Genomic DNA, 27,607 nt, shown 5'->3' with positions numbered 1-27,607 from the left:
GTCTACAACTCCTGCCTATGAATTTTTTCCCCTTTCTTGGGATGCAGGCTTCTGATAGTTTCTGCAACTTTGACTTGAAGTAATTCCAGGCCTCCTCCGCCTTTAGATCCACAAGTTCTTCAGTCCAATCCACTTCCCTAACTCATTTCCTTAATTTTTTTAAGTTAGCCCTTTTGAAATCAAAAACCCTAGTCACAGATCTATTTTTGTTTATCCTTCCATTTACTTTGAACTGAATTAGCTCATGATCACTCGAACCAAGGTTGTCCCCTACAACCATTTCTTCTGAGGTCCTCACTACTCACCAAAACCAAATCTAAAATGGCATCCTCTCTTGTCGGTTCAGCTACTACTTGGTGAAGGAATCCATCAGCTATCACATCCAGGAAAATCTGAGCCCTATTATTATTATTAGCACTTGTCCTCCAGTCTATATCTGGAAAGTTAAAGTCTCCTGTGATCACACAATTCCCATTAGTATTTATTTCATTAAAAATGGTCTCTATCCATATCCAAATTGGTTCCCGGCGGTCTATAGCACACCCCAAGCACTATCCCAGGGCAGGCTCTAGTAGCTTTCTTCCCCAATGTGATTTTTGCCCAGACAGACTCTGTCTTATCCATTCCATCACTTCTTATTTCGTTACAGTCTACCTCATCATTGATATACAATGCTACTCCACCTCCTTTGCCTTTATTTCTGTCTTTCCTAAACAGAACATACCCTTCAGTACCTGTACTCCAGTCATGACTACTATTCCACCATGTTTCTATTATCCCTATAATATCTGATTTCACTTCCTGCACCAGTAGCTCTAGTTCCTCCATTTTGTTACCTAGGCTCCTTGTATTAGTGTACAAACATCTTAATTTTTGCTGTTTTGGCTTCGCTCACATTCTTTACCCGATTAGGCACAGACATTCTACTGCCAGTATAACCTATTAGACTGGTATCTACACTATCCTTCCTCCTTATGTCCATTCTCCTACCCATGGTTCTATCCTTTCTTACTTCATTTTCTTCCCTCTCAATGTTAAAATCTGGCATGGAGATTACCTGGACATCTCCCAACCATCTCCCCCAAATTCCTAGTTGAAAGCTCTCTTAATCTATTGTGCCTGCCTCCATCCTAGAAGACTATTTCCCTCCCTACTCAGGTGAAGTTCATCCCGAGAAGACGGTCCTCTGTCCATGAATGCTTCCCAGTGGCCATACATCCCAAAGCCCTCCTTATAGCATCACTGCCTGAGCCATCTGTTGATCATCATAATCTTGTCACACCGCTGTTGCCCTTCTCTAGGAACAGGCAGAATCCCACTGAAGATCACTTGAGCCTCGATTTCCTTAAGCATCTTCCCCAGCCTGGCATAGTCTCCCTTGATACGTTCCAGCAAGAATCTAGCCGTATCATTTGTTTCCACATGAAGGACAATCAGTGGATTCTTTCCCGCTCCTGTTAAAATCCTCTTCGGCCTCAGGTCCACATCCCGTATCTTAGCACCTGGCAGACAGCACACCCTTCTGTTCTCTGGATCAGCTCTAGTTTCAGGCCTGTCTATTCTCAGTAAGGAGTCCCCAGTCATGTAGACTTGCCTTTTTCTGGTGATGGTGCGATTCTCCAGTCTATCCCCTCTTCCCTCTGGCTGGAAGTCCTCTTGATTCCTTGCAATCCTTTGCAACCCATCCAGTATCCTCCTGGGGCTCATATTTGGTGTTATCTCCATTGATTCTTCCCCTCTTCCTATAGGACTAGCTGCTCTTCTCGTCTTCCTTGCCCTCTCACCTTCAGTGACTACCTGCTGTCCCCCTTCTTCATTTTCCAACTCCGCAAACCTGTTTCTGAGCTCTATTTCTCCTTCACTAGCCTGTCTTTTCCTCTCCCTGGTTCTCTTAGTCACATGCTTCCAATGTCCACTTTCCTCACCCAGCAGTCTTTGGCCCTGCTTCCATCTGCAAGTCTGAGCTTTTCCCTTCAGCCTCCTCATGTCTTTGCTCCATAATCTGCTTGAATCCCCTTCTAAACTCAACCAAATTTTCCACCTGCACCTCCAATCCTCGGTTCTTTTCTTCCATCAGCTCTATTAGGCGGCACGTGATGCAGACAAAACTCTTTTCAGGTACCCGCTCCAGGATCATGTACACATGCCACAACTTCCACATCCAGTCATTGTGTCTTCCACTGCTTGGGTCACTACCACTGCTGCCTCTGTATCTCTCATCATCTTCTCACCTAAGTCCTGTTAGTCTGGGAAACACAAACCAAACCAAAACACCACCACCCACAGCAAAACAAACCCCCCATCGAGCACCAAAACATTACCAGACCACCACACACTCCCTTCAATAGCCTGTCTGTTCCTCTGCCTGGCTCTCTTAGTCTTCCCCCCAAACTCCCCTTGCCAACTCCCACTCAAACTCCCCTGTTTACAGCTCTGTTTGCTGGCTCTTGTGCCGCTGCAGCTGAGTGCACCTTCCCCTAGGCCAAAGGGTATTCTTTAATCAGTCTTGCCCTGATTTTGTGCCTCAACCCCTTCCATGCACTGTCACACCCCCAGTGTCATGCCCTCTGTAGAAGCAAGAAGTGTGCAGTGTCTCTCTGTAGGACATAGGAATGCCCCCAGTGTATACACAAATGCAGTAACAAAGATTAACAGGGGCAAGTATCAACCCACAGAATCAACCAGCCAAATCAAAGGGGCCTGCAAGAAATCCAGCCTCAAGAAGGATCTTAAAATATGATTTAAAAAAAAAGAATAAAGAGAGGCATAGAGGAAAGTGGGAGAGGGAGAGATAGAGGGCCTGATCCCCTCCAGATTTACACCAGTGTAAGTGAGAAGAGAATCAGGCCTGGTGAGTTCTTTAAGTCTATATCGTGCAACTTTGTGTGGCTGCTTTTAAGTTAACTCTTTGATCTGATGTTGTAATTCAGCTGGGAAGTAATAAAAACCAGAGTGCAATAGGTATTGTCATACTATGTGCAGAAAAGAACCTGGCAGCTGGCATCATGGCCATGGTACACCATCTCTGCTTGTAATGCCCTAGTGTCAGTGTCCTTCCTGTCACATCCTTACTGCTGGTACATCTTACTTCACTGGAAAGTTTTTATCCAGAGCTCCCTATTATAGAATGAATCTGACTGCTGTGAAATGGGGAAAGGAATTATTTTCTACAGCTGCCTAAACCCCAGAATACACAACCTGACAAGACAAAAGATTCATTTAAGATTCATCTGGATCTAAGTCTCTGAATATAAGAAAAGAAGAGAACAGGGCTGAGTTCAGCTCTGGTGTAGTTCTATTGACTTCAGCTGGGTTACCCCAGCGATGAATTGGGCTCAGTGGCCTATCTGTGTTGGAGTATGATAGAGTGTAAATGATGTTGTTGTTATTTGTTGTTGAGTCCATCTAGAAGATGGACTGATTTTGTACATAACTTTGAATAAATTCCTTGTTATCCTTTAAAACCATTTCAAGCAAGAGTCATTCCTCCTTTCAGAGCCGATCACATCAACGGGAGTGAACATTACCAAGAACATGCAGATTTTACAAGACTGAGGAGGAGTTGGTACCAGGACAACTAACCTTGGAACACAGGGAGTTATTGAGAAGCTCATGTTTCGCCAAGAGTGACCTAAGTCCTGAAATGTCGTTCAAAGGAAATGAAAACCTTGGCCATGAACCTTTTCCTCCTCAGTCTGTAGGGTGCAAGTAACTTCCACTGCAGAATTACTTGTGTCATGAGGGGGAATAGGGCTCCTAGGTTTGCACTGGTGCTTTGTGGCAACCAAAAGAAAGAGAAATCCATCATCTCTGTCCTTCCTGGGCTACCCAGTAGCTAGCCCTCTCCTTTCCTCGTAGCCTGCAGCCATGTCTCTCCTTTCTGGGCAGTCTGTCAGCTATCTTTCTCCTTTGCATGTGGCCCTTGTCATTGTGTGAAGCCACTCCTCTCCTTTGTATGTAGCTTGGCAGTTAGCCCTCTACTTTCCGTGTAGTCCAACAGTTAGTCCTCTTTCCTTGTAGTGATATCCTGATGATGTGACCCAGCAGCCATCCCCTCCGACCCCATGGGGCTCACACCCACTTTCCTTTCCATGCAGTCCTGCAGCCAGAAGATGTAAGAAGGTGTAATTTCAAGCAATGTAGGGTCTACTTTAACTTGCACTGTGGTCTGTCTCTCTCTGGCTGGTCTCCACTCAGGGGAACAGGAGTAGGAAAACCTGTCCCCTTCTTGTGTCTTGTCCACTGTCCTTGCCTATGTGGGGAATGATAGTGGTGCTCAGTGGGGACTACATTAGCCTTCTCTGCATTCATGTTGAGCCTGGGGGGTTGAGAAAGAAGAGACAGGGGACAGCCTCTCAGGCTATGTCTATACTTGGGTGTGATTCCCAGCTCATGTAGACATACTTGCGCTAGCTCACATCAAGCTAGCATACTCAAACAATAGTGTATCCATGGTAGTGACAGCACGGGCTAACTGTACTGCATCCAAACCTGCCTGAACTCCAGGGATTCATATTCAGGGTGGCTAAGCCCATGCCACCGCTGTTCATACTATCCTAGCTACACTACCATTGAGCTAGTGCTAGTACGTAGATATAGTGTAAGGGGCAGTAAGCAGTAGGGGCCTGGCTGTCCTGCAGGCTGGCCATGCTTTGGAAGGGGGTGGGAGGAAGGAGGAAGGCAGGAGACACAGATTCAGGAGACAATGAGTCAGAAGCTTAGATGAGAGGAAGGAAAAACTGGTGATAAAAAGTTGCTGCATGTGCCAAAGAATAGCTAATAGCTACCTGAGATCCTTCTTTGCTCCAGCACAAGATCGGAGTTCTACTCTGCTATGAAATTCAGGGTGGCTGTGGAGAACAGCATAGCAACAACCATAAAGTCCTAGAGGTGACCATGGATAATGGTATTATTTCTACTGACATGCTAATAACTTGAGCAACTGTAGTTCTCCTGCGGTAGAATAAAGTATGTGAAGGGAGACAATATAATATATGTTGAATAGTCCGATACTGATGCGCTATTCAGACATCCCAAGTTCATGCATAGCTTCCCACCAGCAGGTATCCTCTAGTCACTGCAAATTGATCATGCCCCTGCAGCACTATTGCAACTGCATCTCTGAGAAACCACATGCCACTGCTCAGCGTGTTATTTATACTATTCCCCTCCACCTGTTCATTCCTCCATTCACCACGTCTGTTGTCATTAACTCATCCACATCTGTCTCTCTGTCTGCATTTTCTTGGGTTGTTTCTTTGATTATCCATATGCCTTTCTCATAAGGAGCTTTCCTCAAGATTTCATTCTTTGTCTACCTCATAACAAAAAGCGATAAGATTACAGCTGGTAGACGGCTTATCTAGATGTACCTTACCATTCAAAAGCTTTTGCTGCTATAGCAGCTGGCTTGCCGTTTAAATAAAAACATTATTTTCATTCCCTCTGTCTTGTCATTGAACGATTTATCCACTTCTCTTCCTTAGCTAGCATGAGCCAATGGAGCTTCTCCAGGGATGAATTTGGCCCTTTTCTCTAAGTGAATGACCAAAGAGCCAAGAAACATTTTGCTTAAAAAATAACTTCAGGACAAGCTAATAATAATAATAATAATAATATAATAATAATATAATACAGTAATAGTAAAAAAACAAACAAACACCTAAAGCAAGTGTTGGCAGCCTGCCAAAGGAATTGGAGATTGGAGACAGGGCTGTTAAAGCAGGTAAGGTGAAAAAGAGTGATTTTTCACAGGATTTACCTGCTGTGGCTAGGACACCCAGACTAGAAATAAAGGACAAGACAAAGGCAAGAGAAAGAAGTTTTTGATTAAGAAAGGGAAGGTTTATGGGCCAATGGCCAGGATGCACTGGAAAGACTCACAGAGCCAATAGGACGGATTCTGGTCTCAGTCACACCCCTGTAAAGGCCGAGTAACTCTGCTGAGTTCAGTGGAGTCACGGTGGCATTACAGTGGTGTAACTGAGGGCAAGGGTTGGCCTGGGATGCACAAGCTGATGACCAAGCTCTTCCCTCTGCACTCCCAAACCAGAATGGAGTCTTGTGAAAATCCAGGCTGCTTTCTAGACCAGTCATCTCCCCACAACCCTGGTCCTCAAGTTTTTCTATTTTTCTTCTGCATGCTCCTAGGGAAGCTAATGCCAGAACATGCATATTCCTCTCCTACTCAAGCTTTACAATAGCCCAGTACTCCCTGCTGCTTTCAAGCTGCTCAACACAACTGCTGCGGCTGACTACCCTTTATCCAGCCCATTGTAAGGGTCTATCTTAAGGTGCTGCCTCCTGCCCCTTCCCCGCCCTCTGGACTTCCCATGGGGATGCTTGTTTTGTGACCAGTCCCCAGGCTTTCTCCACACTGCCCCTTTCACGACTCCATGCTGTCTTAATCTCCGTTTAGAAACTAGCAGACACAAAGGCTTGGCCCCTTCACCTCTCCTTTCACTGTGGTTTTATTATGATAGGGGAAAGGGGAGGAGGCAGCTCAGCGCATGGGTTCCTCCCAGTAACCTGGTCCGGATGACTTCAGCCTGCTTTAACAGGGGCTGAAGGGAGTTCTCCCCCCCTGCCTCCCAAGCCCATGTATTCCATTCACCAGACAGGGGGAGAGCCGGGCAGGCAACAAAAACAGTTGTTCTTTCTTGAGGCTGAGTTGAGAGGAATTAAACCCTTCCAGTCTCCTGTCTGCACATTTGGGCATTTCAGAGTGGATTCTGCCCACTTGGCTGGCTGATTCCTTTACACAGCGTGTGCATGCACTTGTCTGTGGGTGTGCACGCACTGCTGTCTTCACAGATGTACCCCCAGCTGTCATTCCACAGCGTGCCGGCTCTCCCTCCCCCTTTCGCTCTCATTCCCTTTCTCCCCCTATTTATTATTTATAGAGGATTACAATCTCTTTTACATGCTGTCCTCTAACCCTTCCTCTCTCCACTTTGGGCACTGCTAGCATCTTGGCACCCTGCAGGGAGTAGGGGGCGGATGCTCACTAGAGTCCACTGAGCGCTCGCCTGGCTGTTGATCGCGTCCACTGGATTTGCTTTGGAACTCGTCGGGGTTTATCAAAGGACCTGGAGAACGTGCAAGAGGCTCTGTTCTAGGCAGAGAACAGTAAGTAGAGGTGTCTCTGTTATATATTTGTGCCCAGCTATTTGAAATTTTGCAGTGGGCTTTTGCTCACTGCCATCTTCTGTCCACAGAGCACTTGCTGCCACAGGGAGGGGGTCACCGGCAGTGACAGAACTGCCTGTCACAAGGTACTGCTGAGACAACCTAGCAATGTCCAGCCATAGGGCAGCCGTTTTACTGACCAGACAGAACTGCAGATTCTGCTCCAGGGATGGATGGTACCGGTTTTAATTCAGTTCAGTTGTTGGGGGACTGGAAGTAACTCCTGTCAGCCAGGAATGGCACAGAAATCTTTGTCTACAGCATGAGCAGCTCAAATCTGAGTACAGCGCTGATCCTAAGTACTTGGTGCTAGGACCAATATGTACTAGATAAGCACCAGAAAATATTGTCTTCCTATCCAGAACAATAAGGAATGGGTCTGAAACTGGGGGTGCCACTGATCTTGCCTATGGAGGTTTCAGGGAATGTTTCTGGGCTGAGCTGCCTTCGAAGGGACTGTATAAAATGCAAACATGAATGAGGATAGGAAGCTGATGGAGGTATTGTCTAAGGACTGGTCCATATGAAGTTCAGGCTTCAGTAAACAAGCCTTATGAGATAGGGCACTTTCTCTTAGGTTTGTTTTTATTTCTGAGTCTTTTACCCACAAAGTACTCAGGAAAACCCTGTCACAAGGCATGTACTCAAGGAAGTTATGTCACAAGAGCCAAAAATAGAGCCAGAATTCTCTTAAGAGTCCCCAGAGGATGAGCCCAGATATTTGTGAACCTGTATGAGGGTATCATGCTGCAGGGTGGAGAGAGATTTGCAGCCTTTTTCAGTCTCATTCCTTTGGGTGGATCTGCCTGGGACCAAGGGGGGCAGATGAAGGAGGGCTTGAGAGAGCTGAATGTGAAACTTCTTCTTAATCCTGCCTCAAGAGGTGGATTGTGTGTGTGCGTGTGTGTGTGCGTGTATAGAAGGAGACATGTGCACCCATGTATGTTACACAGCACTCTGCCACAATGCTTACATTTCATAGCCAGCCTGGCACTGGCACTGCAGCTTATTTTAATTTGAGAGAGAAAAGATCAGACCCACCCCTGGAGATGGAGCTAAATGTCCTCCTGGTTTGGGGATACTTGGACCTGGGGGGCACCATTTCAGTTCATTACAGAGAGATGCCCCAGTAATGAGATCAGGATCTGGATCCAAGCCGTACCACAGTTTCGGATATTCAAATGTTCTGATTCAGATCCACCTCTAATTTTAATGTTATAGTTAGGTGTAAATAACATTGCTCTGCTGGCTGGGACTGTTCTTGCCACTTAAGGATCTGGAGGAAAAATTAAGAGGGGCCCATTTTGATATGAGCTGGTGCAGCTATCATCCAGAATGCTGTTACACAAGCAACTCACAGGAAGAGGGCACTTAATGATGTGGTCACCTTTGAAGGGACATATAGATTTGTCACAAGACAAGGGACATTTTTCTCCCCCGAGGTCTCTTCAGAATCTCAGAGCACTTTTCTCTGGGGTTTTATCACTAGGGTCCATTTTGGGGGACTGGGTTTTCCTGTGACTGCGGTGGGTGAGCATCGTGTGCCAGTGAATTATTCCAAATGAATGAAGGGCCTGAGGGAGCTGTCTCCCGGTCTGCCATTGTGCAAGCTCCGTAACTGAACATCATTCACCTGAGGCAGTTAAAAGGTAAATCCTGGGAAAAGGCGTTTTTGGGGGAGGGGGAAAAAGCCCTAATAATTTTCCACACCACAGACTGCGGTGATGCTTCTGCTTCCCACAGCTGTGACTGCTGCTTGCTAGTGGGGTGAATTAGCAGCTCTGATATCTTAATGAGCCGCTCAGGCTTTCAGCCCTTTGTCTTGCTTTTCAAATGTTCTTTTAGGATGACTGTTATGTATTTGCTGGGCTTTGCAGGACCGGAAAATTGTGGTAGTGGGAGGTTCAGGGGGCAGGATTGGTAATGGGGGGAGAGAGGGCTGTGATAATGCAAGGGCTGGGAGATTCGGGAAACAGCCCCAGGATAGTCAGGGGAGAGGCTCAGGACTGGAATATCATAAAGGGAGTTCATGTATGTAAGAGTGGGGTTTTGGGGTAGAAATGAGGACTAGAAAGATTCTCCATATTTACCTGTTACTGATTCAAAAAGAACCAATTCCTTGCCTCCATATGCCATGTTTTCTTACAAGAGGCTGATCAGGGTGCTTAAGTCCTGGTCTGACCCCTATTCCAGTCCCCAGTGAATTGCTGGATAACCATGTCTCTTTCACAGTCCAAAAATCAACATTAGCTCACCCACCTTGTCTCTCTAATATTCTGTGACCCACATGACTACAACTACACTGCCTGCAACCTTAACTTTGGCATTTCCTAACTGTGCAGTGCTTGACTTTGCATCCCAAATAACATCGTTTTAAAAACCTCTAAGTTCTTAGATTTTTTTTTTACAAGGAGAAAAGAAAAAAAATCTGATGTACAAATGTAGTAACCCTCCCACCCCCATCATAAATCACTGCTGGGATTTAACCCCCAACCTTCAGCCCTGTAGCCCAGGGATGACAGGATGAGCAGGGTTAGTTGGTTGCACACAAAGGCTGTTCTCTCTCTAGTGGGAGGGGAGAAGGGGGCCAATGGAGCCATACACTAGGTGCAGGGGTGAGATTGTTCAGCCCAGCCCACTCTGTTTCATCCCACTGACAGGTTTGGGGAACTCCTTCCCCATGTGGTGCCCTCTAGAAGTGGGGCTGGACTACTGGGGTGATGAGCTAGGTTTAGTGGCAGGTTGTCAGGGGGCTCTTGGCTTGAATCTCACTGTCCCCACTCTTGGAGAGGCTGTCTGCTCCCATTGGAGACCTAATGCTCTGAGCACAGGGCAGTGAACCAAGAGCACCTGCGTTCTAACCTTGAGACTAAGGCCAGCATTTTGAAATCTGGATGCCGCAAGTGAGGAACCTGCATGAAAGTGGACCCTTTGGCAGATGCACAAGGGGGTCTTAAGGCTGCAACTGAGGATTTTCTTGTCATAGGTGTATGGCCATTCCCTACCCCTAGGTTCCCGGCATGTCACTGCGGAGGGGACCACTCTCTTTCTAGGCCCTGAATCCTTGAGTGCCAGCCAAATGAGAATGTGGAAAATGCCATTCTCTGTGAGAGGTGAACGCATCAGAGCCTGGATTCTCAAGCAACATCCCCTCCTCCAACAGTGGAGGCATGTGACACTGACCTAACCTTGCGGAGAGGAGGGGGCACTTTACAAGAGTTAGGGAGGAGCATTTTAAACTCCAGCAGATTAAGGGGCATGGCCAGGGTGCGGGGAGGGGAGAGGGAGCAATCCTCTGTCTCCATCATGCCTGCTGAGCTCAGAGTGGATGCAATCCTTCTGTCACGAGCCTGAACGGGAGGATTAAAGGCCTGAGCCACTGCTGACCATGGGATTAACCCCTGTAGGAAATTAAAGCTGTGGTAGAGAAGGCTCTTCCCTCCACAACTGAGAGAGAGAGAGAGAGAGACAGAGAGAGAAATCAGGATTTGGATTAGAATTGGCAGGCCCGCTGACAAGCTGCTACCCACATGCAACATGTTTGGATCAGAAAATAGTATCTCCAGCCTCAGATGGAATCCCCCTGCCTGCAGCACTTTTGTTATTAATTTTCCTCTGAGGGAGGAGAGCCATAATGCTCCTCTGCACTCAGCACAGAAGAGAAGGAAGCCAGGTAACCTGCTTATGTGTCTCCCCCCTGAGCCTCTCTTCCACTCCCCTTCTCAGCTTCCTCCCTCTCACTACAGGAAATATACATGTGATCTGTAGTATTCAACCTTACCCTGAGCAAATGCTGGTGGATACACGGTTGGATTGCTCCCTGCCCCCTTCCTCTCCGTTTGTTGCTGCTCTGGGCCACCTCCATATGCCACTGCTGTGCTACTCTGGGCCTCTTGTGTCACTCCAGAGTTGAACATCCCCCAATCTCCCCACCTCACTACTCTGGACCTGCTTCCTTAAGCTGCACCATGCATCCCTACTTCTCTTCAGCCACTCTACATCTTCCCCTTCTCCAGTTGCTCTGTGCTTCTTCTTCAGGCTCCTTGAATTTTAAAATCTCTACCCTCCCCAGCTTCTCCAGTGTCTGACACTCAGATGCTGGGAGCCAGGTTTTGTTTTCATTTTTTTGAGGGCGGTGATAAAAATAATGCTTTCTGGTAAAAGGACAGGTCTGAGAATCAGGAGCTCTCCATTCTAGCCCTGGCTCTGCTGCAGGCTCCCTGGGAGACCCTGGGCAAGTCACTTAGCCCTACGTTTTCAAAGGTGTCTGCTACCTTGAGGGTGCATCACGTTTTCAATGGCCAAAGTGTCACTCTTAACTCTAAATGACTTCAATGGGAGCTGCAGGTGCTCAGCACCTCTGAAAATCAGATGTCCCAAGCTGGACAGCCCAAACTTAAGGCATCTAAAATTTGTGACCATGTTCGGAAATTTAGGCCTCAACTTATTTGTGCTTAGTTTCCCCATCTGTAAACTAGGGATGGCAGTGTCCTGTTTCCTGGCGATGCTGTGAGGCTAAATTCATGAATGTTTGTAAAACACTGGAAGAGCCTTGGATGTCAAGTGCTACAGAAATGCCAAATATTAATTCTCATTCCCTGATGCCATACTTCACTGAGCCAATAATCACGTTTATGCTTCATCTGAGCCTAGGTGTTGGGAATTCACAGGTAGTTTCTGACATCAGCATACACATACTTGGGAATAGGAAAGAGTGTTTAATTCATAACACATAACTGATCTGATAGATTCCACCTTTTTTCTGTTTGCCAAATGTCTGCAATTGTATCATGATTTTCCTGAGATTATTCAATAGGATTTTTCATAAATTTTGCTATTGGACGGCTATGGGCGGCTTAGTTGTGATGGATCAATACAAACTACCTGGTGTTGTTTTACTTCCCTTATTGGATGAATATCTCCCATAATCAGGTTTCTGGTGTGATCGTATAATCTGCTTTCCAGGAGTATTTGAGCATGAGAATTTATCACCCAATTTTTGTGTGCATGTGTGTTAAAACAATGAAAGTTCACAGAAAACAAGCCCCAGGATATCTAGATTGTAACCTCTTTGGGATGGGGACTGTCTTGTACTATGTGTCTGTACAGTGCCTAGCACAGTGGGACTCTGATCTTGGCTGGGACGTTGGAGTGCTATTGTAATACACATAAATAAATAATAAAAAGGGAGTGGCCATGGCAGGAACAAATAAGCTTAAAAATATGAATACTCGTGGTCAATTTTTTTTGCAGCCTTTACCCAGTTCTCTTGGGCTGGCACAGATGGTTTCACACTCATGTCACCTTCCCACCCCAGGTGCTGCTCAGGGACAAATGGACCCACTTAGGATTCATCAGCCAGTTGTTGAACATGTTTTTCAAATGGCTTTAATCAGCCCACATGGTGTCTGCCTCCCCCCCAGTCCTGGTGTCCAGACTCTTGCCCTCTAGGGATGACTGAGGTTGTGTAGAAATAACACTGTATGATCTAATCACTGTACATGGGGGTGCCATCACCCCCTCTCCTTTGGGTGGGTCTCAGACTGCAGTGAAACAAGAATCTTAGCAACAACAGCCTCCCTCATGGAGGGAGGAGGAAAAAAAGATAATCTGCTTAAAGCATCTTCCATTCATTCCCTAACCCTGCTGGATTCCAGATAAAGGCTAAAGCAATTTAGCCCTGGAGATGGACTTTCTTATCACTCATCAGCGGCTATGTGTATGTGTGTGCGTGCGCACTTCCTGTAATTTATTGCTGGCATCTGTTGTAGTCTCTGTTACCTACACTTCCCTAACAGACGTCACCCGTGCCCGCAGAGATACAGGCTGTTGGAAGGGGCTGATGTTGGATCTGTGACCTAAGGGTTACAGGAAAGGACTGACACTACTGGTTAAAGCAAAGGATTCCTGGGCTGTACTTCTGACTCCATCTGATTTCTGTGACACTTTAAACTACTTGATCACCTGGTGACTCAGTATCCCTGTCTGTGAAATAGAGATAATGCTATTCATCTATCTATCGCTGGTACTCTTATAGTAGAGCTCAGGTCTGATTTTCAGACATGCTGAACACCCACCACTCCAATTGGAAAGTCAATAGAAGCTGCAAGTATTTCAGAAAACCATGCCCTTAATTGATTAACTCCATGATAAATAGCAATAGTTATGAACATTTGTAAAGCACGTGGAGAGCCTTGGATAGAAGATATTATAGAATTGCTGAAACAACATGCAGAGGCAGGGCCCACAGAAATTTTCCTCACCCTCACAATATGCTCTTTGGGACCCTAGTCCTGGAAAGTCTTGATTCAGCTCAATCACATTTTAAGTGATATGGTGCCAGTCACCAGAGGCAGAACTGGAAGAGGAGAGGGGAGGGGAGGGGCAGCGGTAGCTCCTGCTGTAGCTTTTATACACCAGCATGCCTGACAACAATCACAGGAGCAATTAAAGTGAAATGTTCTATCACTTTTGGGTTGTCTAACAACTCTATAGCTTTTCAGGTCCCCAAGGGAGCTAATCAGGATGGGAAGGCACTCCACAGGGAGCCCACACGGTAGGCCGAAAGTCAGAGTGGGGCTTCAGCTCAGTGCATTTTGGGAAATTGTAATGTGAGGCCGGTGAGAGACTAACTCGCTCTGTGCTCCTGAGCTGAAACCGAACATTTTGCCCCTTGGTCTGCTCTGTCAAAGGGCACAAAGAGAAAGCATATCCCTTGGTCCACCTGCTGTCGGGGGCACTGCCACTGAATTTGGAAAGTGATGAATTTCAAGTACATGGAAGAATGCATTGGACACAGTGTCGTCATGATCACAGGGCTTCCCTTGGGCTCAGAATACAGTGTCCTAAAGACCACAAGACACCCAGTGGACACATTAGACACAGTGTCCCAGGAACCAGAGGGAATCCAGTAGGCCCACAAGATACAGTGACTCCAGGTCTCTGGAGCAGTAGGGGTTTGATCCCATGATGCAAAGCAGCCTAAAAGTTGGCAGATCCAGCCATTTGAGGATTTCCCTTGTGGAGTGGAATCTCAGGCTGCCGTAGTGGCTCCTCTAACCCCAGGTGGATGGGAATTAGCTGGGCTACTCATGACTGGCTGATGCCTGGTTACTGGCCGAGCTGCTGGTGGTTGCTTGCCGCTTGTATGAGACAGAGTACCATGAAGGCATATGTTGGGCGCCAGAATGCAGCAATGTGTACAAGTTTGCACAAGACATTGGTGTGTATGCATATGGGTCACATGGCATTCAGGAGTATGTGTACATGCACATACATGTATGTGTGTGCTTGTGCCTCTGTAGGCTATACTTATAATCATGCACAAGTGTGTGCATGTGTCTACACACATATACGGGACTGTAGATGGCTGTGTGCGAGAGTTTATTTGTGGGTGTTGTGCACAAAATGCAGGTTTCTGTCTGTGTATGCACCCGCCTGTTTATGTCACATACCCATGAATGGGCGTATGTGCACAAACGCACGTACTTACATAAGTAGCATGCGAGTGTATTTAGGTATGTTTACATGCAGGCTCATGGTGCATGTTTACATCACATCCTCATGCAGGGACAAGTGTGGCATATGTCTTTACATAGTCATATGTGCATATAGGCACAGTCATTCTTGCGCATGTTGCAGTACAAGAGAGAAAAATTAAAGGCTGAACAGGTGTTAATCACTAGACACTACAATAAATTCTATACACAGGGAAAAGGCTCATTTCTACACATCTCCTCCTCCCACCCCACGTGGTGTGCTTGAGCCTTGTAATATGTATCATTGGAAGAGGAGCCTGCGATGTACCAGAATTTAACACCTGAACTGGATTCTCCATGCCAGAGCAGAGGGAAATAGGGCCAGAGACACCAACTCCATCACTGTCCTAGTGCTCAGGTGCTGCCAACATTGCTCGGAGCCCTCACAATACACTGGGCATTAGGATGGAGAGGAATGATTGCAGGGGAGATTGTGTGGGGTGAAAACGCCACCTAAGGAATTGATGGGAGGGGCTCAGGAAGCACCCAGGAAGATTTTTAAAGCTTAGCACCCTTGGTTGGAGCTGAGCCAGGTGATACAGATGGGTGTTGTAAAAACCAACAGGCTAGGATCCGAGCGCTCTACAACACAGGAAAAGTTAGATGGAGAGAAGGGGAAAGAGAAAGAGAGAGAGAGAGAGAGAGAGAGTGGCAGTGGCAAGCATCCCCTGCTGCCTAAGGGAGAACAGGAACACTCAACCACAGGATTTGAAACTGATCAACACCAGCTATCCAGCAGCCGCATAAGTCTCTGTGGCTGTCAGCTTAACTCTGCCATTTGTTCCTGTGGTGTAGGGATTTAAATAGGACACAGAGAAAGCCTGTTGGCTGGGAGTTGAAGTCAAGGAGGGAGAGAGAAGAGACTGCAATTGGACAGTGTCCAGGGAGTCGGGTGGAAGCAGCTGCTGGCAAAGCCCCTCCAGGTAAGTGCTCCTGGCTTTTCACTGTTCCCACTGAGAAAGCGAGACAGACCGAAGGATTTCCGAGGCTGCATTTAAGACAAGCCATGGCTACAGATAGTGTGAAAGCACCTCTCTAAACCCAGCAAGCAAACATATGGAATGGGGGCAGCTATTTTTCAGCTTTTCCTTCAGCTACAGACTGTAGGCAAGATAGTGCAGCTCAGTTGTGGGGTGGGGTGGGGAGTCTTTTTGGCATTGTTGCTGTTAATGCATCTTGTGCATTGGCATTTTGATATGATTATCTACAACAGCCTCGCAAGATGTACCAGCCCAGGCACTAAATTTGCTCACCCCTCTTCCTGAGACAATAATTAAAATATCTCCTGGTGTTTTGCTTGCCCTTGAAAATAAATCAGTCACTGGGAGGTATAGGCAAGTGGAATTGAGGCACGTGTGCTGGGAGAAAATGCCCAGATGAGTGCATTGTGCACATCTAAAAATAAAGGCGAGGGGCATCGCCAGAGCCCTCCGGAGGGAGGTGGAGGGGGGAGATGTTCAGCCATGCGAGTCTCCTGTACATCGGTGGGAATTTGCCCAACTAACCCCTGGTGTGAGTGTTGGAAAATATCCCCTTGCTGATACTTGAAAGAATAGGCAGAGGAAAAGAAGGGTCTGCAGAGCTTCCATCTTCCTTTTTCTGCTTGTCTTTATTCAGAGGGAAGGGAGAGGATGGGGAGACCTGTTGTCATAGTCACTTATTGTCAAAGGAGAGTTTATGGTCTGTGGGTTTCTGATTAGGAAGAGCATTTCTCTTCTTCTAATTGAGATGTAATTCCTCCCCTCCCCCCCAATTCCTAGTCCTCCCTTCTGCTATGAGGCTCCTAGTCTGCTCACTTGCTCTTTGGCTCCTGCATCTGCTGCAGTCTGAAATCCCCAAGCTGATGAGCTGTGTTTATATACATCCCCGCTGGAGACGTCACATCTGTTTTACCGCCAAAGAGAAAGAAGAGAAAGGGTGCATTTGCAAGGGTGAAAGGCAGCTTGGCAACCACCTCCAGTGCCTACACCACTGCAAATCCATGTCAAAGGGAGTGGATGCACAGTGGGTATCAGCACGTGTGTGGTGAGAGGGAAGGAGTTCCAAACTGAATTAACCATCATCCTTCCTCTCACTTTGCACCCTTATTCTCTAAAACAGTTTGCCAGCCCCACTCCCAAGGGTGAAACATAACTGGGGAGGGAAACAGAACCCTGGAGCCTGTCTCTGTCTCCTCCAGTCCCTAGAGAACTGAGAACCATGTGCTTCTGCTTTTCCTTTTAGTATCTGACAGGTAGGGTGCCCAGATTGCTCCTCCATCCTGTGAAAACGTGTGGCAGGCTGGCTAGAGGACGGGAAGCCAGACTGGAGAAAACAGTGACCATAATGCTATCTGGGAGCGCTAACCACTGGTGGAGGAACAGGTTTTCCATGAGGTGGCGACAGACCTGCTGTAAGTACTGACCATTTGGGAGATCAGGTGCTAAGTATGGTGCCCCTGTGTCTCAGGAGACAGGAGAGAAAACAGATTGCAGCAGGGGAAGGATGTGGGGTAGCTAAGTATCAAGAAGTCTGAGCTAGTTCCCAGAACCCAAGGCACTGAGTGAATGGCCAGGCTGGCTGCGAGAGCCTATAACGCTCAAAATGAGTTTAAGGCGGGAGGGTCTGTAACAAGTGTTTCTGATTTGCCATTGTACTGGGTCTGGCTGGGGAGAGACAGAGGGACAGGCACTAGAGCACAGCTACTGCCCAAGGGCCACACACAACATTTGTCAGCTTCAGACCTTGTAAAGAGCAGATTTCTCCTCCCTTCTCTTTGTGATCCTGACTAGGACCTGGGTTGCGGAGCAGGGCTGCTGGCTCTTTAGGGAAGAAGGTGTTGTAGATCTGGGCTAGTAGAAGAAGTGAGCAGTGATCCTATCAGTGGGGTCCTGCCACATGTAGACAAATCAAAGAGGAATAATGGACCCTCATCCCAACTTTCCATCCCACACACTGGTGGTAAATTAACATTTTAGCTTGTCCATCTTCCCACTGAAGGATCCACGCTGGGGCAGCTGCTCCGTTGTCCCAGAGTGTGGAACACATGCCTCGAGAGTGTTCCGAAGCAGCAGCAGTGGGACTGCAGGGAGGGAGGGTGTCTGTACTTCAGTGAACAGTCTGGTAATCACAGTAAAGGAAAGAGAGGCCGTTTTACAAAATGACCCTCACTAATGAGAACACAGGGAGTCACACAGGCTTATAGTCCCCCACCTAAAATTCTGACTAGGGCTGCCACTGTAAGAAAGAGAGGGAATTATTTCCTTCTCTGTAGAAGACCATCTTTGTAATCCATCCGCACCAACTAGATTGCTACATAAATTATTTACTGTGCATGTTACTGAGCCCTGACCTAATCTGATACTCCTGGCTCAGCTTTCTGCCACCTACCAGGGTCATTGAACACCCCACAAAGTAACAACATCTTTCCCTAAGATGACAGTACATTCCACTCCTACTGCTGCAATGCTGCTCTGAACTATGCTGGCTGAAAGAAAGCTTAATGTTTTGTCTACCACATCCCTGCTTCTCTTAGTGTGAGGCTGGGCGCTCATCGTGAGATGAGTTTCCAGATCTCAATCCATACCCAGAACAGATGCATCCTTCAAGGGGATGGAAAACAATACCAGACCTCTGCCATACTGCTATTTTAGTAAAATGGACAGTGTTGGTGTCTAGGGGGCAATGAGGAGCCTCTCTTTTTGGCAAACCCTGCATCAGTGCAGAGACCTGGAGTAAATCAATTTCCTGAACACAACCACACCCAGCTGTCTGACACATTGCTTCTGCCAGCCAGGGCCAGCTCTGACGGCAGAATCCCAGAGCAGCTCAGTCAGGGGCCAAGAGAGGGTAGGTATTTGGAGAGACAAGCCCTGAATAGAGCATCACCTGTATCGCATTACCTGGATGTTCTGGCCTTTCTCTCTATACAAAGAGGCTAAGTGTTATCTCATCAGAGCTGTCCATCTATTATTAATCCTGTACTTCTGACAAGCATCCAGGAAAAGGCAGGGGTATTTGAGTGACTCATGTCTCTCTCTCTTCCCCTCTCTAACTCTTGTTCTTTCAAGTCCCATTCTGCAACAAGAGAGAGACATATTCTGAGTGGAATTAAATATCATCCAGCCAGAGAGCACTGCCACTGTGCCAATGCACAGGACAGGATCTGCTTTCATGGCACCTGAGGGAGAGTCTCTGTACTACTGACCCCAACCTTTACTTGACAGGAAGGCATGGGGGGCTTAGGATAAAAATCTTCCTTCAGTTTGGCCCCAGTGATCCATTTTCCTCCTTAGGGAGAGCTGGGACAAGCAGGACTCTGACTGGTATCTCCTAGGACGATGCAGACAACCTCACTTGACTGAAGGAATCATGAGATACAGCCCAAGTAAAGAAAATCTGGGACATTCTCTCTGCACCCTTGTTGTCTCATCCTCTGGTGCTTCAAGAAGCTGTCCTGTCTGAGCCAAATCCTGAAGCCCTTACGTCAGTCTTCACTCAGCCCACTATCTGGCAAACTCCCACTAGAGTCAATGGGAATTTGAATTCCAAAAGGACTGAATAAAACCTTAGCAAGGACCACAGGATTTGGCCCTTTTACTGGGAAATGGGACATCATTGATATAAACCAAATCAACATCTAAAATGGATTGTAGGACATAATAAACTCCAAAAGAATGGGGTAAGAGTATGATAGTAGAGGAAGCTCACAGCTGCTTCAGTCCCAGCTTCTCCAAAATATCTGCTTCTACCAGCTACCTCTCCCAAGATGTACTTTCCAGGAGTTCCTTGGGGCTAAGAAACAATTCATTCTGGAAGTTGGTCCCTACAAACAGAAGCAGGAAAGCAGACAGGATAAGAGATTCTGGTTTCCAATCCATGAAAGACAATCCATGGTGGGACTGTAAGGACACTATCTGAGATTTATCTACTTTAATACTGAACAGCAGAATGAATCTAAAGCCAGGATAGTCAACTTTTTTTTTGTCAAGGTCCAAATTTCTTGGTCAAGGTATAGTCAAAGTCCAGACTTCAGAGAAAATGACAATAATGATAATACGTAAATAAAAAGATTTCAGGGTTTGTTCAAAAGCGTCTGGTGGCCTGGATTTGGCCCATGATCCACCTATTGGCTATCCTGATCTAAAGTTATTGACTTCTACAAGGCAAAATGAAGAGAAGAGAGGACTGGGTATGAAGTAGGGATAAACCTAACTGAGTTTTGGTCAGATGCTCTACTTGCAGCCAATGAAAACATGAGGGAGATGGAGAGATTTCCTGCTCGGAAGATACTTTACAGGAAAGGAATTATAATGAATATGAGAGCTCAGTACTGAAGCACAGGTGCAAACCCCCCACTTCGCCAGTATGAGGTAGAAAGTTTGTTCTCCTGTTGCTGGTGCTATGTTGTCACAGGGATGAAGTGGTAACTTTGAGGCTACTAGTTCCCCACAGGGGTTGAAGTGCTACAGCCCATACACATCCACAAGATCCACACAAATGACTGAAATGGTTGCCCCTCCAGACCAATGTGACCAGCAATACAGATTGCAGATATCACTGTGGAATAACTTGTTCATACTCAGGCCCCTAGAGACATGTTCAATGCCCTCTTCCCTTCTCCCACCTGGCCTAGCCAAGGTTAAACCCAACCTGTGAGACACCGCAAGTCAAGGCTCAGCCTCCCACACCCTTCTCAACACTCACATCTTCATCAGCTAAGCCTGCATTTTTTCTGAGTTCTCCCTTGGCAACAAGTGGTTTGGGGAGCATTGCGAAGTGTGCCAGACTCTCAGGTTAGCAAAGGCAGGTGGGTCTGTGTTTGTGGTTTTCAGAAGTCATTTGGACAGCACTGCCAAAGGCAGAGCATCCAGTGGGTTAGAGAACCTGTTAGGCACTTTTACACCTTACTGGGACACCAGTCTCAGTTAATTAACACTGAGGCCCATCACCACTTGATATGGGCCCAAGCTGCAAAATGTGGATTTGGAGCTGAACTTACCCAAGGTTAGGGGTTGTTTGGATCCAGGGGTTAGGTCTGGCTCATCTAAGAGATAATGACCAGCTACAAAGTTTGGATCTATACCCAGTCTCTCTCAAATCTAGACTTCTCTGCCCTTACCAAACCTCATGAACCATTATCTGGTCATGAAATTCAGCACTATATCCCAGCTTCCCTAGAGTTTATGGGGCAGGGCTCAGCTGTAGCCATAACACATCATATTCTAAGGGAATTGGGTGGATCAGAAAAAAATGTTAAGGTGTTTATTTCTGAGCAAAGTGGCTTTTAAAAAATATACCAACACCCTTCCCCCAGCCCCTCTATTTTGAGAGAGTCGTTCTTTAGCTCAGGCCATGTCTCCCATCATGCTCTGCTCCATTCTAGTCTAACTCTGTGGAGTGTCCTCACATGAGGCAGCAAAGCCCTCTGGGACACGCTGATCTTTCTAGTGCAACTGCAGGGACGTTACTCACTTTCCATGGTAGTTCATAAAAAACACTAGGGGGAGAAAGGCTGAGAGCAAGCTCTTGCTGCCAGGGGCCTAGATAGCAATGTCAGGGTACATCTGGGAGAAAGTTCATTATACTGCAGGGAAGAGCAGGGAAGAATTCCATTGTGGTCATACTGTAGCCTTAACTATATTAAAAATGGATGAAGGCTTAAAGAGGGATAACCACTGTTCTAACACACACACTCTCTCCTCTCCACTTCTCACCCACTAGTACTTGCCTATTGGCTCTCCCTGTGTGCAGCAGACTCCCTCTTCACTTGCCCTTCCTCCTGCAAGTGTAACAGCGGCAGTCTGGAAGTGGACTGTAGCGGCTTGGACCTCTCATCCATCCCCTCAGATATTCCTACCAACACCAGAATCTTCCTCTTCCTCAACAACAAGCTAAGCATGCTGCCAGGACCAGTCTTTTCCAATCTCTCTGCCCTACAGAGGCTGGACCTTTCCAATAACTTCTTGGACCAGCTGCCCCAGAACATCTTCAGTGACTTAGGGAACCTCACCGAACTACAGCTGAGGAACAACAGTATCAGGACCCTGGACAAGGACCTTCTGCAGCAGATGGTCCTACTGCGCCAGCTAGACCTGTCCATCAATGGTCTTGCTCAGATACCCTCAGGAATCTTCGATGACCTCCCGGCTCTCCGTTTGCTCTCCCTCAGGTCTAACCGCCTACAGAGCCTAGACAGGGTGACCTTTGAACCATTAGTCAGCCTGCAGCAGCTCCAAGTTGGGGATAACCCCTGGGAATGTGACTGCAACTTGAGAGACTTCAAACATTGGATGGAATGGTTCTCTTATCGAGGTAGGTGCCATGGGGATGGGGATCCAGTCACAGGATTGACTGCTAAGCTTTGCAGTGGAGGAGAAAGGTAGACAGAAAAGACAGACAGGAAGAGATAAGAAAGACAGATCAGGCTGACCTAAATTCTAGATGTTGGCCAAAGAGAAAAAGGCCAGTACTATAATCCTGTGCTATGCTACAATGTAGTAAAGCTACAATTATTTCTGAGAAGATGCTTGCATTCTAAAACCTTCTTTTCAGATGCTATTTTTCATACTTGCTTCAAAACCCAGAGGTGGATTTTTTTTGGAGAGGGGAGACCTTGCTTAAAAAGCTTGAAAATTTTAGAATTATGAGTTTGAAAAAAAGGTGCTTTACGTGCTTAAAAATAGTTCTCCAGCCCACTTCCTTGTGCTGGGATACCTTAAAACAAGACTGTGGTAAAGCTTCAGTTTTGCCTCCAGTAAAGCAAATATCAGAAATGTTGATGTTTGAAGGTGGTGTACTGCCACACAAGTATTGCCAATCCAAAATCATGAGTTAAGCCCCAAAAACATGACTGGCTTTAAAAAATGAGTTTTTTTTTAAAATAGATTTGGAGACCTTTTTGTTTGCCATCTGATGTTGGAACCTATAGGGTTTACATTTTAAAGCTTTTCTCTGCAACATTGAGGGATAAAAGCTGAAATTCTCTCAGAATCACATGACTCCAGGTGCTGGGACTTTAAGAGAAACACTGCATATTGTGACAATACCAAAGGTGTGACCCTGCTCTCTCTGAAACAGGAGTAGGCTTCAACTTATCAGCATGGCAATGGCCATGTTACCTCTACTGATCTCAAATAACCACACTGGGAAGAGATTACATGACTATGCAATTATGAGGCTTCAGTTTGGCATATGCCGTGCTGGCCAAATGTACTGACCCTCCGAGCTGCATAGGACAATCTTCAGATGTTTGAGAACAAGGGCACACCTGCTGGGACTCAGGACTTCAGCCCTATGGGACCCCCCTCCCTACTGGGCAGAAGTCCCTACCCCATTGCCAGGCAGTGCTCCTCAACTCCCCCTCCCAAGACTGGTAGATGGAGAATGCGGGGCTGGGGGGAGGGGAAGGGATGCAGAGGAGGCTCCAGGAGCCACACTTTAATGAGCCACAGTTTGGCCACCCCTGGCATGTGCATCAATGTGAGCACAGACCAAAAGGCACACTGGTTCCTCTTTTTTTCTTTTTGACTTTTTATTCTTGTTTTCTGAATTTGACTCTCACACCACAGAACAAGAGAAGCAGACAGAGAGCATTCTGGTTTTTCTTTCAAAGGAAATTGCACAAACAGAGTGAAGCACCTGCATCAGCATAGATTGCTAAATGTATGGAGGGAAGTGCCGACTAGTGAGAATATGGGACTGGGAATTTTAGCACCTGGATTCTCATTTGAATTCTGTCCCTGACTTGCAGTTTCATCTTAGGCAAGTTATTTTGTCTTTTTTGTGCCCGATTTCCCCCAGTGTAAAAAGGGGCTAACAACACTGACCTTCATACCTTAAAGGGCTTTGTGAGGATTAGTTAATTCATTTTTTAATGCATTTCGATATCCTTAGATGGAAGGTATAAAGCATTACCAAATACTAAGTATGCACCCCTCAGGCTAGAGTGTAGCTACTAAAGCCCTAGCCACCTAAAGGGCAGTGGAGGAAGATCACAACCAGTGGCAGCTGGTGAAACCATTCTGCCCGCAGTGTGCTGAGGCAGACAGACAATGTCTCCAAGGTTAATGGATGAGCAAATGTAGGGACAGCCACTGATACACCATTTTAAAGGGTGCAGTGTCTGCTCCCCCGCCACTGTCTGTAAACCCCCTACCAGCGTGAAAGTGAATGGGGATAGGGCCGTGCCTTCATCCCATCATCTCTGGCATGTGTAGTGCAGCTGGTAATGCTCTGACTCCACCCACCCCCTTCTCACTCTTGCACTCTGGGAACACAAGGTGCTGGATTCTGGCTGCCTCTTGGAGTATGGAAGGATTCCCTGCATCCTTTCCCACACTCCACTGAGCACTCAAGCAAGAGAGACCAGATTATAGACCCGTAGGTATGATAAGGCTCAGTTATGGTCACTTGGGGATTCAGACCTTTGTATTTCCTGGCTTCTGTGGGCCAGATCCTCAGCTAGTGTAAATTACACTGATTTACACGAGCTGAGAATCTAGCTCTATGTATTTAAAAGCTGAACCACAACAATGTACTGACATAGCTCACTACACTGAACCAGGCCCTGTTTGACATTGAGCTGTGAATCACCCCTTTTTTCTCTGTTGGGACAGGAGGGAAGATTGACCAGTTGGCGTGTACGCTGCCCAAAGAGCTGCGGGGGAAGGACATGCGAATGGTCCCCATGGAGATGTTCAACTACTGTTCACAGCTGGAGGATGAGAATGGCTCCACTGTGCTGGACAATTCTGGCCCACCATGCACTAAAGGAAGCCCGACTCCTTCAAAATCCAAGTTAGGTCCAGAACCCGAAGTGGAGCCGAGCGTGGGGTGCCCCCAGAAACAGAGATACCGACCTGTTAGTGTGCGCCGAGCCATTGGCACTGTGATCATAGCTGGAGTGGTGTGTGGCATTGTGTGTATCATGATGGTGGTGGCAGCAGCTTATGGCTGTATCTACGCATCCCTCATGGCCAAATACCACCGAGAGCTGAAGAAGAGGCAGCCGCTAATGTGTGACACAGAGGGTGAACATGAAGAACAAAAGCAAATCTCCTCTGTGGCATGAAACTCTTCTTGGAAGGTAAGGGCAGAAGTGAGCAGGGTACCTGAAAGCAGTGAGGCCTGCGTCCTCCCACGATCCATCTTCCCAGACAGATGGATAGACTGTGCTATCACTCCACTCATCCAATTAGTGCAACATGCTTCTGGGTTTAGGACATCTGGTTCTAAATTTCATTCCTCTGCATCAGGCCCTTTGGCACACCTTCACCCACACGCCCTCCCAAGTCAATAAACTATAGTCAGACCTCAAGTGCTTGCCGTGCCTCATCCTTGCACAGAGCCCCCTTGGATGTGCACAGAAAGGGCAGCCAACAACTTCCAGGAGCCCCTGGTGTCCAGACACCTCCTCTCCGCTTCAGTCCCCACTTCCTCCTACATCCCACACAGCACTGCAGAGCCTTCTGCAACCACAAAGAACAGCCAACTGTGCTGAAGAAGTTCCTTGTATATTGACCAAGACACCAGAACAAGTGTCTAAGTCTCACTGGTGGAGTCGTTGGTGTTACAGGACAGTGAACTACTCCCCATCTCCTGTACAGCTGAGGAAAACTTGGCCAAGAGAATATTGGGAACGATAGAAGGTCCTAGATGGTTACAATAGGGAGAGAAGGGAGATTCCCTTTCTCACTTTGAATGCTGGAAAGACCCACCTACCCTAAGATCTGTGTACACAGACTCCACCCTCTCACCCTGACAAACACCATACACCAACATGCACACATATTTATCCCCCATATGTACATATAAACAGCTATGTGCATACAAACGGATCACCCACATGCACACACAAATATACCCCAATGCACACATGCCAATCCACCACATGTGCATGCAAACATAACCACATGCACACATTTACTCACTTGCATACTTATGTGTATCAATACATTCCTACTCTGGAGCACCTAAAGGTGCTCCAATACCTCCCAATACAGGTAACCAGTCCTGAGGGGCTTACAAAGATATCTCAGAGATGGTGCAAAGTTGTAGGGAGGAGTAGGAGAGAAAGGACAGAGGCAACATCCTTAAGATTCCAATGTTACTCAGTGAAGGCTTGTGTACAGCACGAAAAGATGAAGCGTGGCTTTGTATTTATTTTATCGTTTTATAAGATAAACACAACTGGTGGGTAACTAATGGGAAGCCTCAGTCTGCAAGTGTCCTATAGACATCTCAGATGAAGCAGGTCCTCAGGAGACACTGAAATAGAAACTTGCTGACTAGCCGGAAAAGTATGTTCCATGTATAGGGGCAGCAAGGAGAATAGCCTGGAGGTGGCTGTGGGAGAAGCAGATAAACCGGGTGACAGCTGGCGTCACTGGCAGAGTGGAGGGGGTGTATGGTGGGAAGGCAATGTGCTAAGCAGAGAGGGGCAGAGTTATTTATGCAGGGCCTTTGAAGGTAAGAACAGAATGCTGGAACTTGATGCAATAGAGAAGAGGGAACTAGTAGAGGGATTCAAAGAGGTGGGTGCCATGGTCACCCCATACCCCACTGACACAGAAATGTTCACAGTCACTCATACATGCACCCCTAATGCATACAAAGATAAGGACACACACACACACACACACACACACACAAATTGACTAACATGCAAACATATACATGTATGTGCTCACTGATACATGTATGCACTAAAAGAAAAGGAGTACTTGTGGCACCTTAGAGACTAACACATTTATTAGAGCATAAGCTTTCGTGAGCTACAGCTCACTTATCTGTCACCTAGGCTAACTTTTCCCAGGCCCGATTTTAAAACCCACTGAGTCTCATATTAGCCTCATCTCTTTTGAAACTCACACACACACACACACACACACACACAAAAGCCAACACAAGGACTCATTTTGTATCACTGGAAGTGGGATAAAGTGCTGTCTTCAGGGGAGAGCACACATTGCCATGGTAACCTGTTCTAACCCGTCACAGTGGGTATTCCTGGGACAGGAAGATGACACCAGAGGTCTTGCAGCTGCAATGTTTGTGTCTGGTGTGATCCATGACATCCTGAAATGATCTGGCAGCTGGCCCAGATTTTCAGGGTATTTCTCCGGTAAGCCAGGTGCAGAGTCCAGCAATCACTGCAGCTGGGCAGAGCCAGGTTATATCAACTCCTTCCCTCTCCTATTGTATCCTGATGCCTTCAGATGATCTGTAGCCCTTCCCTCTAGCTGCTGCTGCTGGATTTCAGTGGAAACACCACACTTTCCTTCTCAACCCCTTCATGTCAGTCCAGCTGTCATATCAACAAACAGGAACACTACCAAGTACTCTGACAGCTTGGAGTGGCAAAATCCTCCTACCGGTCCAGAGCCACCAGATCCAAAGAGATGGAATAACCACAGACAGAAGTAAAACTATTTCCCATTTGTCTAGTGATGGCAGGGACAGAGGAGAACGTTCTGCATGAAGGGGAAGGGAGGCTGCCGTGCAGGTGGGAAAGGGAAAGGCATATTTTACACACCCATTCCATGTGATGTGTGTGGGAGGGCGAGGGGAAATGCCATGAGTGAAGAATGGACCCTCCTCTCAACCCACCTGATTATGCTTCAGCTGTAGCCTGCTCTGAAGGGCAGAACTGATGCGCTACAGACTCCTCCTTACAGGGTGCATGTTGTTGCTGCTCCATATTCCCAGCAAGCCAGGACTCAACTCTGCCTGCTGGATCCAGACTCCCTACTCCAGGAACTTATCACCATAGCATACTGGACTCCGTAATCATACTTGAAATGGGACTTGAGTCAGAGCTGTATATTTATAGATCTCTATTTTACTTGTAACAAATAATGATGAAACAATTGCACAAAGCAAATGGGGTTTGCGTGTATGTA

At 46.9% G+C, this 27,607-nt stretch overlaps 2 protein-coding genes across 5 annotated transcripts in view; one reads left to right on the top strand and one right to left on the bottom strand.

The window, feature by feature from the left end:
- Positions 1 to 27,607, bottom strand: part of CACNA2D4 (calcium voltage-gated channel auxiliary subunit alpha2delta 4) — a 212,421-nt gene that overhangs the window by 37,906 nt on the left and 146,908 nt on the right. The gene's annotated exons all lie outside the window — the stretch shown is intronic.
- On the top strand, positions 6,613 to 26,287 carry LRTM2 (leucine rich repeats and transmembrane domains 2). Of its 2 annotated transcripts, none has more exons than XM_038387732.2 (5): positions 6,613 to 7,128; positions 15,522 to 15,649; positions 16,950 to 17,118; positions 21,429 to 22,019; positions 24,323 to 26,287. In XM_038387732.2, the coding sequence occupies exons 3-5, from the start codon at positions 17,052 to 17,054 to the stop codon at positions 24,775 to 24,777; spliced, it is 1,113 nt and encodes a 370-aa protein (XP_038243660.1). In that variant the 5' UTR covers positions 6,613 to 7,128; positions 15,522 to 15,649; positions 16,950 to 17,051; the 3' UTR covers positions 24,778 to 26,287. The 2 variants fall into 2 exon arrangements, with proteins under 2 accessions (XP_038243660.1, XP_038243662.1); XM_038387734.2 differs by lacking the exon at positions 6,613 to 7,128 and adding an exon at positions 8,580 to 8,837.

The sequence above is a fragment of the Dermochelys coriacea genome, chromosome 1, assembly GCF_009764565.3.
Source record: "Dermochelys coriacea isolate rDerCor1 chromosome 1, rDerCor1.pri.v4, whole genome shotgun sequence".
Lineage (NCBI taxonomy): Eukaryota > Metazoa > Chordata > Testudines > Dermochelyidae > Dermochelys > Dermochelys coriacea.
The sequence above is the reverse complement of the archived record's forward strand: the minus strand, read 5'-3'. Positions and strand labels throughout refer to the sequence as shown.

What these genes read in the sequence shown, in the direction of transcription:
- LRTM2 (XM_038387732.2), top strand. Translation starts at nt 17,052, where the DNA reads ATGCTATCTGGGAGCGCTAACCACTGGTGGAGGAACAGGTTTTCCATG. An exon ending in GAGGTGGCGACAGACCTGCT is followed by an intron (nt 17,119 to 21,428) that starts GTAAGTACTGAC and finishes CTCACCCACTAG; the next exon opens with TACTTGCCTATTGGCTCTCC. An exon ending in GGAATGGTTCTCTTATCGAG is followed by an intron (nt 22,020 to 24,322) that starts GTAGGTGCCATG and finishes CTGTTGGGACAG; the next exon opens with GAGGGAAGATTGACCAGTTG.